The 11,311-nt window shown below is 33.9% G+C and overlaps 1 protein-coding gene across 1 annotated transcript; it reads right to left on the minus strand.

Moving 5' to 3' along the window:
- Positions 1,142–6,609, minus strand: LOC100738961 (probable GPI-anchored adhesin-like protein PGA55). Its single transcript, XM_021070738.1, has one exon. The coding sequence runs from the start codon at positions 5,543–5,545 to the stop codon at positions 3,359–3,361; it is 2,187 nt and encodes a 728-aa protein (XP_020926397.1). The 5' UTR covers positions 5,546–6,609; the 3' UTR covers positions 1,142–3,358.

Genomic DNA, 11,311 nt, shown 5'->3' on the forward strand with positions numbered 1-11,311 from the left:
TGGGATCATGTATAAACTGCATATGACCTGCATTATAATCTGAATATATTTTCATTTAAATCATAAATGATACATTCTCTTCCCTCTTTTCACTGTATTTCATGGAAAAGTTTCTTTTGAAACTTAAATGCTCATCTACCTCCTCTGTTTTACTTTCCTTTTCCAACACATGCTGAGGATCACTATCCATGCTTGAGGTTCTCAAGAGGATACTTTCCTAAAGAAGGTAGTTTTATCCCCAACATAAATGTAGATGCAATATTAGAAATAATGTTTTTTTTTTTTTTTTCCGCTAGAAAAAAACATCAGGTACGAATAATGGTGTATTTAAACACTTTTCTATTAATGAACTTCTGGATTTTTTCTAATTCCTCACTATTATAAAAAAACACAGTACTTACTTGATATGTGACACTAAATAGTCATGAAATTTTCTTTAAAATAAATTCCAAGGAAATGATCATAAGTAAAATGATTGTGTATGTTATTAAAGTTTCAATATTATTGTCAAATTCTCATTCAGATATGCCATACTAATCTACATCAATTAGTTTGATCAAAATGTGAAAAAACATAGAATCCACGTTCTATTTCCTGATTTCTATGCAACCTGTTTGCATGGCCAGGCCTTTTCATTTAAGAAAAGGGCACTAATGAAATACAATTAATTTTTTTTATTACTTTTAAGATGATTTCTATTTAACTGTGGTAAATTTTGAGTCCCTCTGCCTTTCTTAAATTTGATCTCCCATGTACAAGAACTAACAGAAATGTCTTCACTTTCCTGGTATGATATATGTTTTTCCCTACTTTGAAATCTCTTGGTGTGTCAATAAGAGCTGGAAGGAAAGTTGGATATTTTTATTGCCATGCATTTTTCCCCTTAAGTTTTGTGAAATTTTATTTTCAAATTTAAAAAAATAGAAAATAAAAGTTTAAAAATTCTTTTGAAAAAATATTGGAAGTAGACACTGTTTTAGTTAAGAACAAAATAAATAACTGCCACTACAATGGAGAAGTTAAAAACAATTTAACCATAGTCCAATAAATAAAGAAAAATTAAAAAACTACAATGAGGCATAAAGTTTAGAAAATAAGCTTATTTCTAAACTTAAACATGGAAATGAACATGGAAAATTAAACATGTAAATGAAGATATAAAAATAAATTGAACTCAGTTTAATTTAATTCCATAAACATTTATTGAATAGTTGGTATATTCCAGGTATCACCAGATTTTGAGAAGTTAGTGGTAAGCAAAGTAGATACAGGATCTCCACTCATGAAGTTTAGTCCAGTAGAGAACATATTAAATAAGTAATTATACAAGTGATGTGTGTCTTCAAAAGAAATGCTTCAGATGAATAAAGCATAAGAAAATGGCTTTCTAAAGATGTTAAAGGAAGCTTTAAACACATTATCACATACTTAAGTTCTTCCTAATCATCATTGATCAGCTATGTGTAAACAAACATCATATTTAATACTGAAATACTAGAAAGGAACACTTTTAACATGAGAAATAAGGCACAGATCAGTACTGTCTTCAGTAATGTTTTCACATATGTTCTTACTAAGACAAAATGTACAAAAAACAGTTCAATACTAAAATGGGAAAGAAGCAAACAGATGAAGCACCATTACACATAGAATTAAAAAAAGATGAAGAGCTTCAATAGCATTGTTTCAATATCAACACATATTTCAGGAATGTACTCTATTTCAAGGAAAAGGTAAAAAACAGAAATAACAAGGTGAACAAGAAATGTTCAGTCTAGTGAGTGAAGACAGACAAGATATAATTGCTTTATAATATGGTTAAGAGCAGCACAAAGAATAAAAACAGTTTCATGATAAAAAAGAAGGCCAATTAAATCCTTTCTTTGTAAGTGGATCAGCAAAAGCCTTCTCAGAAGATGTTAAGATAAAACAGAGCCCTGTAGAGCAAAAATGTAGACAGAAAGATCTTTCTGGACAGCAAAATTGTTATATTAGAAGTGAAGGATGCAACAGAGGCCTTGGCACATTCTTTTCACTTTAAAGAAATTAATGTGACTGAGAATAGAGAAGAATAAGAAATGAATTTTGAAAGATTATCATGATTCAATCATAAAAGGAATTTAGACTTTCCTCAGTAAACAATGGACAATGATAAAATGGTGGTAAATAGCAAAATGTTGCGATTAAATTTTTTCCCAAAACTGCATTTAAAAGTTAAAATTCATGTTTAGAAGCTACTGCAGCAATCTACCTGACAAATGCTATGACCACAACAAGACAATGGCAATGGGGTTGCAGAAAAAAGTTGGATTTTAGAGATAAAAACGCCATGGAACTCATGGACTTGGAGAGGGGTAAACAATTAGAAAAAAGTCAAACATGACTCCATGACAGATGGTGGTACACCTTCTGAAATAGGGAACACGGAGAGCAGAGGGTTGTAATATAAAAATGAAAATTGTAAAATAAAAGATGATAAATTCTGGTTTGACCATGTTGAGTTTGAGAAGTTTGTGCAATATGTTTCATTTGGAAATAGCCTATATGAAACCTGGTGACTAGAAAAGATGTGGAATTGAAAGGCAGAACTATGAGTCATTAAAAAATGCAAGAGAAACTAATTCCAGCCCTTGGGGATAGTGATAATCCCTGAAGGTGATTAGGTAAGACAATTCCCTTCTTTTCCCACTATTAGTAGATCCAATGGACCAAAAACATTTTTAAAACATTTTTATTAACCCATTTAGGTTGTATAGGTAGAAGTGATGAACAGTCAGCATGAAGTAGGGTTATCTGTACCAGTTAGTTATTTCTTGAGATTTGCTAACGAAGATTAAGTAAAATCACTGCATTTCAGAATGTAGTATCTTAGCATAGAAGAATTTTCCCTAGGAACACATAACTGAAAAGATGCCTTTCTCTATATAGCCTTACCTGTTGAACATGATCTGAATTTTCTTTAGAGGCAGGGAAACAGATTAGCATAAATTGGTTCAAGGATACCATCATTCTTATGTCTTATGGGAAAGGAGAACAGCAATGAGTTAGATACTGTTCACAGCAAGACAAATGGGGCCAATTATTATCAATTCATTTAACAATTATTTTATAGTGGCTACTATAAGCCAGGAATTTGGTTAAAAACTTTGGATTCAATTTTGGCTTCTGGGTGATCCTGGTCTATTATTTAACTAGAAAATAACCTTAGGAGTAATACTTTCCCTTTACTAGTTGCTTCATCAGCTAAAACAGAGTCACACTTAGTTAATACTAAAGTTTAATAAGCATGCTAGGAAATCAAACTCTAATGTCAAAAAACTAATCGGTCAATTGCTCTCAAAGAAACACAAAAGTTAACTTAATCAAGATTTCTCTCATTCTGAAACTTTGTCTGGAAAATTTTCAACATTATCTTTGGTCCCTTTCTCCTTTTTACTGTGGTGCTATTCCTCATAGACCTTGTTTTGGGAGGTGGTGATTGGCTTTGATGTGGTTTTCCAGGAAGTGGCTGGTGATTTTTGCTACATATAAACTCAAGCCAGGAGACCCCTGGAGGCAACCGGTGGTAACTGAGTACCTTAGGGAAAGCACAGCCTGAGAGGGAAGATGCTCCGGGAGACTCTTTTGAAGGAGGCAGTAAAGGGGCAGCAGGAGGGACAGTGGAAGAGGAAGACGAAGACGAAGAGGAGGATGAGGAGGAAGATATAGAGGAAGAAGAGGATGGGAGTAGGGATTCTGACTGAGGATAACTACTTTTCTTTACATAAAGCAGCCAGTCAATAGCCTGGGGCTGTTGGCTAACAACTTGGTTTTCAGGGGCTACTGCCAGACATGTTTTCTGTGTATTAACCCCCTGGGTGATATCAGGTTCAGATGTAGGGAAAATTTGTGATATCTTCTCCAGTCTGTCAAGGTTTTCATCTGGAACTTCATCTGGCTGATTTTCTTTCACAGGGAGTGGGAGAGAAGTTGAAAGAGAAGTCTCTGGTAGGGAAAGGATAAAAATTAGTTTCACCTCTATTTCTCCCTCAGAAGTAGGCTCGGGTGTTGGTATGACAAATAGTGTAGCAGCACGAGGATCTTTCCTTCCTGTAAGATGGTTACACTGAGATTTTATGCAGGAAGCACAAGCTAAACAAACCATATAACTTGATGAAAGGCGAGGACCAGGACGAGGATTTGGCCTTCCCCTCATCCTTCGAAAGAGAATCTGCCTACAGAGATCTCTCTGAATTCTAGTCTTGGAGAGAGAATTGACAATTTTATTTACAACATCATCAGGGACAGTTCCACCTTTAACAATGCAGGGATAAATACAGTCAAAAGTCCATGGAATTTCTTTATTTGATTCTGTCTTTTCATAAAGAGACAAACTGCTTTTACTCTGTAGTCTGGAGCTCAGTGTTAAAGCAGCTATGTTCCTGACGCCATGTTTGGAGCTTAATAATGATTGACCTGAGGTATTTGATTTAGGGTGGAGTGAAGAAAGATCTGCAGCTTTGGGTTTGTCACTTAATGAAGTGGTGTTCTGAAATTTGGTGTGACACACAGTTGAGCTCAGAGTCCTGAAGTCACGATCAAGCATTTTAGGCTGGAACAATGGCAAACTCTTTGACTGATGGACGGAATGTGGTAAAGGTGATTTCCTTGGTTTTGAATTGGACAATGGTAATCTCAGAACACTGGAATTAGAGCTCAATATAGGTGTTCTCTGAGCTATGGAGTCAGGGAATGGTGAGCTCAGATCTGTTTGACTGGGCTCCAAAGAAGGCTCTGTCTGAAGCAAGTCATTTATTTGAAGTGTAGAGTTGAGTGATGGTGAGCTTAAAGATCTTTGATTGTGAGGTAATAATGATGTCCAAAGGCTATCCAATGACGTTGTTTTCTGAGGCTTGGACTGAGATAATGCCGAGTTAAAGGCTCTTTGATTAGGTCCCAAAGATGATGATGTCCATATGTAGTCTGGGGAAGGTGTTTCTTGATGATTTAGGGAGTATAATGATGAACTTAACACTCTTTGAGTAGACCTCTGTGAAGGTGATGTCCAGCAAAGGTCTAGGGAAGATGTATTCTGAGGTTTGGGAAAGGGTAATTGTGAGCTCAAGTCTGTTTGCTTGGGCTTCAGTAATGATGCCTTGGTGAGCTCAAGTGAAGATGTTATATGAGGTTTGGAGTGGGACAAAGGCGAGCTTAGGGTTCTCTTATTAGTCCACGCTGAAGTTCTCTGACGGAGGTGTAGTGAAGGCGTGGCCTGACGTTTGCAGTGAGATAATGGTGATTTCAGAACCCTGTTATAGAAGTCCCCAGAAATTGTGTCCTGAGACTTTGCAGAGGGCAATAGTGAGGATTTCTGCACCTTCTGGTTAGCGTTTAGCAGAGGCACTGCAAGGTTATTACTATGAGATTGTACTCTGATCACAGATTGGCTATTGGGATGATTTAGTTTTTCATCTGTGTATTGATGTGTTAATGAGCTGGTTGTGGCCAGTTGGTAAGATTGTTCTAGTGGCACAAAGTGTTGATCATAATATGCTAGTGGCACCATCTTGTGCTAGTCATACAGGTCTTTCTGAAAGCAGTTAGCTTGAGGGGATGTTTCAGTAACTGATAGAGTCTTTTAGCTAGATTCCATGGATGAGAAATACTCTTAAATAAAAAATCTTTGGTAGTTTCTACCATCTGTCTTGTAACCGTTCTGTTAATTCCTAAATTAACTGAGTGTCTCAAAATTGAGGTATAAATGAAGCTGAAAAAAGTGTCACCAATTGAGATTCTTCTCTGTCTTCTCTTTAGTTTCCTAGACTTATTTTTCCCCTTGGAGAAATAATGCCTGTTAACAAAATAATGAAGAGGATTAAGAAGAAATCCTGATATTGATATTAATGTTCTCAAAAAATATATAGTGACTAAAACATACTCTGTGTGTAGCTTTTGAATTAAACTTTCTAAACCCCCAGTTGCCCATCTGTAAGATACGTAAATATAAGGTTTAATTTATTGGGCTAAAGACTAAGTAATATATCTAAAATATTTAACAGTGCCCAAGATATAAGAAATGTTCAATAAAAGGTAATGACTATGTTCAGGAATCTTTCAGTGATTGCTTTGGTTTAAAAAAAAAGTCTTATTTTATTGCATGAAATAAGGACAATCTTAGAGAAAGTGAGATGGAAGTTCTTCTAAGATGTTAGTTTTGAATTTAGATTCAATTACCCATTATTATCATTTTTTAGCTTACTTGCATAGGTCCATAATTCTAGTTGAATGTCCAGTTGAATATTTACAGTCTTATTTGTCACTATTGCTGCCTTTGAAACTGTTGATCCTTTTAAAATAACTGTCTTCATTCTTGTCCATTATTTTTCTCTACTCTGAATCTCTCATCATTCTCTTCTCTCTAGGACTTCACTGAATGCTTTTCTTTTGTTCTCAATTTAGTGTAGTTCTCAGAGTTATATCATCAGTTCTGTCCCATTTGCATTTTATTCCTAAGGAATCACATTAGTTATGTTTGGGATTTCAAAATTAACTATAGAAAACTCATTAAAAAATAGAAGCTTGCAGTTTGTCAAAAGGTTATGCTTTGGAGTTTCCGTCATGGCTCAGTGGTTAACAAATATGACTAGGAACCATGAGGTTACGTGTTCGATCCCTGGCTTTGTTCAGTGGGTTAAGGATCTGCTGTTGCCATGAGCTGTGGTGTAGATCGCAGACGCGGCTCAGATCCTGTGTTGCTGTGGCTCTGGTGTAGGCCAGTGGCTACAGCTCCAATTAGACCCCTAGCCTGGGAACCTCCATATGCTGCGGGAGCAGCCCTAGAAAAGGCAAAAAGACAAAAAAAAAAAAAAAAAAAAGTTATGCTTTTACCTCTCAGGAAAGATGGATATGCTGCTTCTTACAAAGGCAACGCATAGTATAACATGGCACTATATCAGTGCATTTCTCATGGTCAAGGGTTTGTTTTTCAGATTTTAAGGCTAAGACACATAATACAACAACAACAACAACAAAAACAACAAGAGTGATTTTAACAGAATCTGGGATTAGCCAATGAGAATACTGGCCTCAAGGCCCTTGAAGAATAAGAACTGTCAGAGTTTGGTTTCATGATTCTTTTCTATACTTCTATGACTTGACTTGCTAATCCAGTTTCTGATGGAGAAGTTCATTTCTCATATATGCCAACTTATCCATTTATTTACTATCCTACTATTACTGGAATATTTTCCCTTATATCAAGGTATCTTTTTACTTATTTGCTCTAATCTTGTTTACATTTATTTTAAAGTATATTTTAATGCATCCTTAATTAATTTGTTTTCAAGTATTAAGACATTCTTTGTGAAATACTCCAAGTATCAACAATACTATCTACACACCAATGACCTCCTAATTTTTGGTCTCTAGTTTTATTTTTCTCTTGAGCTTTGAAATTATATTACCAACTAGTCATCAGGCCTCTCTATCCAGAAATCTCAAAGACAATTAAAACACAAAACATAAAAATAAAGTTATTTCTCCTTATAAAGAAATTATCTTTTTCTATATCTTCTATCTCAGTTCTTAAAACCTAGTTATCTAAATCAAACTCTTTAAAATCACCCTGGACAGCTTCACCTTCCAAAAATATTTAGACACCAGGACCTGTGGATTTTATCTCTTTTATAGCTTAATTCACCTCTTTTATATTAAATTCCACTATTTCAGTTTATACTATAGGCATATCTAATCTAAACTAATGTGTTTTTGAATTAACCTCTCTATATCTTTCCCTCATATCTCAATCACTGTCTTCCCCCTCCTCTGTCAGATATCCAAAAGCTAATACTTGCTGGTGAGAAATTGTTACTACTCACCCAAAGATCTTTATTTTGCTTCTGTCTGCATGAATAACAAAGACTGATGATACTTGTGATTGCTGGGTTTTGTGTGCTGTATTTTGATAACCAATGCGTTAAAGAGAGGAGGAAACAGCTCACCCTTTTGCATACCTGTGACAGTCTAACAAACTTCCAGGTGACAATATAGAGTAACTCTAAGATCCTGATGTATAGAAAGATTTCTTAAACAGTCTATAAAAAGCTATAACCATTACAAATTGATAAATTAAAATCAAGAACCCTCAATCATCAAAACTTACTATATTTAGAAAGAGTTAAAGGTAAATTTCCAATACATATATCTGAAAAAAAGACTCATATTCATTACAACTTAAGACGCTAGGAAAAAGCAAGCCATGCAATTAGAATGCTAGGCAAAATACATGAATAAGCACTTCACAAAGGAGTTTATCCAAATGCTAAAATATATGTGAAAAAAAAAAAAAAACGCTCAGCCTCTTTAGAAACCAGTGAGCCATATACTTAAACCACAGAGAGATACTACTACACATTATCAGAATGTGATCAAAATAATATGAAAGCTGATGAAGCAAATAATTGGTGATTGTCTAGATTAACTAGTATATCTTATACATACACACACATATTTTTATATACTATATATCCCATTCTTAGGTACCTTACAAGAGGCATGCAATGCATGAATAGTGGCACCAAAATGCATATACTAGGACATTAATTGGAGTATTATTCCTAAAAACTTCAAACTAGAATTAACTGTCAATCAATAGCAGAATATATAAATTGTGATATCTTCACTATTCTGAATAAAATACAAAAACAGTGAAAATAGAAAATCTCACATCATGTAACTACATGAATGAATATCACATACAACATGTTGAATGAAAACTATCATATACACACATAATAATTCATACCTTTTTGTGTGAAAGTACAAAATGAGTTCATAATTACGATGGTGTCAATAGTCAAGATAATAATACACCTGAGGAGGTGGAGATTAGGAGGAAACACAAAGCTTCTGGGGTGGTGATAAAGTTCTTTTCCTTGACCTGGATGCTGATTGTATGGATGAATTCACTCTGTGGTAGCTGAGCTTTAACACTTATGCTATCTGTATTTTTCTATATTTCTTAAATTCAATAACAAGTTTAAAAATTCATAACTTGATGCTAATTTGAAAAGACACATCTTACACCAAAATTTCACTGAAAAGTGAAACGTTAAAGGATGAACCAAGTTTTGGAACCCAGATGCAATGAAAATCTTGAAAAAAAAGGTGGGGGAAGGGGAAGAAGAGTGCAATGTGGAAATCCTGCTATCACAGGGAGAGAAATAAAGGAATTCAAAACAAATGGAACTAAGAAAGTTTAAGACTAAAAACAAACAAACAAATAAATAAACAAATAAATAAAAATGAGAGAAAGAGAAAATTAACATTTCTGAATTTTTCCACTTTCAGTTAGCAATAACATTCCCACTTTAAAAAGTACATTTTGCTAACATATAAAAATATTAAAGATAATGTAAGAAGTGGTGAAGATTTGAATGAAGCTATAACTATGGAAAGAAATGTATACCACTTATGAAAGAATTAATTCACAAATAATCTCTGTGCCCAAATTCTTTTTACAGCTGAGACCTAACATTCAATGAAGACATATTTATAATGTTATATGAACTTTTCCAGAATATGATGAATATAGAAATATTCTAAATTTGTTCTGTGAAACAGTTGTATGTAATTCTGATATTAAAACATGACAAAAAAGTTCAAAACTAAAATGAATATAATAAAGTGAGATCACTTATACCACATGCAAGCTTTCTAATAAAACAAAACATTTAATTTAACATTACATTAAAATAACAATCAACTGTTACCAACTTGATCTTATTCAAACAATGTAATGATGATGTATTATTAGGAACCATTATAATTCATTATATTCATAATTCACAAATAAGTTGTTACAGTTGCTTAGAAAAGTCATTTTATAATTCCAATCGCCAGTCCCCATAAAATGAAGTAAACTACTAAGAAAGAAAGACAGTTATTTAATGAAAAATATCAAACTGAAAGCAAAATCAAATCATTCATTTGGCATTGGTAAGATTGTCCCCCTTGTAGGCTGGTAATAGACAAGCATATCCACTACTACTACTACTACTACAATTTAATGTTATTTAAAATCTTGTCAATGCAGTAAAGAAAGAAACAGAGGAAAAAAATACATAACTATAGAAAAGGCAGAAATTAAATAATCTCTCTATGCACAGCATATGATTGAAAGCTCAATAGAATATAGAAAATCAAATAGAATCAATAATATATTAAAATTCAGAACGTTCAATGAGCTCTTTACTAAGTCAATATATGTGGATCAAGAAATTTCTTATATATCAACATTTGAAATATGTAGCATTAAATAGCTATATAAGAAAAGACATTTTCAAATAATTATACTAACTTGCTCCTAAACAACTGGAGAAGAGTATATTAAATCAAAATTAAGTAGAATAAAGAAAATAATAGAGAAACAAGAAAAACAAAGATACAAAAATATGGTTCTTTGAGAGCAATGAAATTGAAAATATTTAACCAGATATATCAGAGAAAGAAAAAAGAAGGCATAAATTACAAAATCAGAAATGAGAGAACTGGCATCACTATGGACTCTATAAATACAGAATCAGGTAATTCTATATTCTGTTTAAATACAGAATCAGGTAATTCTGTGAATAATGTTATGCCGGTATGATAGACACCTCAGATGAAAGAGATATATTTCTTGAAAAATGAAATTGCCAAAGCTCACTTAAGAGTAAATAGAAACCCGAAGATCCCTATATCAATTAAATAAATTGAATTTGAGTTTAAAACCTTCCCACCCACACACACAAAAAAGCCTTGATGAGTTCATTGATGCATTCCATGAAACTTTCTTTTTTTTTTGGTCTTTTTGCTATTTCTTGGGCCTCTCCCGCGGCATATGGAGGTTCCCAGGCTAGGGGTTGAATCGGAGCTGTAGCCACCGGCCTACGCCAGAGCCACAGCAACGCGGAATCCGAGCCGCGTCTGCAACCTACACCACAGCTCACGGCAACGCCGGATCGTTAACCCACTGAGCAAGGGCATGGACCGAACCCGCCACCTCATGGTTCCTAGTCGGATTCGTTTACCATTGCGCCACGACGGGAACTCCCCATGAAACTTTTAAGAACGATAGACTATCGATTTTGCAAATGCTCTTCCCCAAAATTAAAATGGAACAATTTATCTCTAAATCATTCTATGAATCAACTATTAGCCTGACATCAAATTCCAACAAAAGTATTATTAGATTTTTAAAAACTGTTGCCCAATATTCTTCATATAGATGCAAATATTCCAAACAAAATTTAAGCAAGTCAAATCTAAAAACGTATAAAAATGATAATACACA

This window comes from Sus scrofa, chromosome 13, assembly GCF_000003025.6.
Source record: "Sus scrofa isolate TJ Tabasco breed Duroc chromosome 13, Sscrofa11.1, whole genome shotgun sequence".
Taxonomy (NCBI): Eukaryota; Metazoa; Chordata; class Mammalia; order Artiodactyla; family Suidae; genus Sus; species Sus scrofa.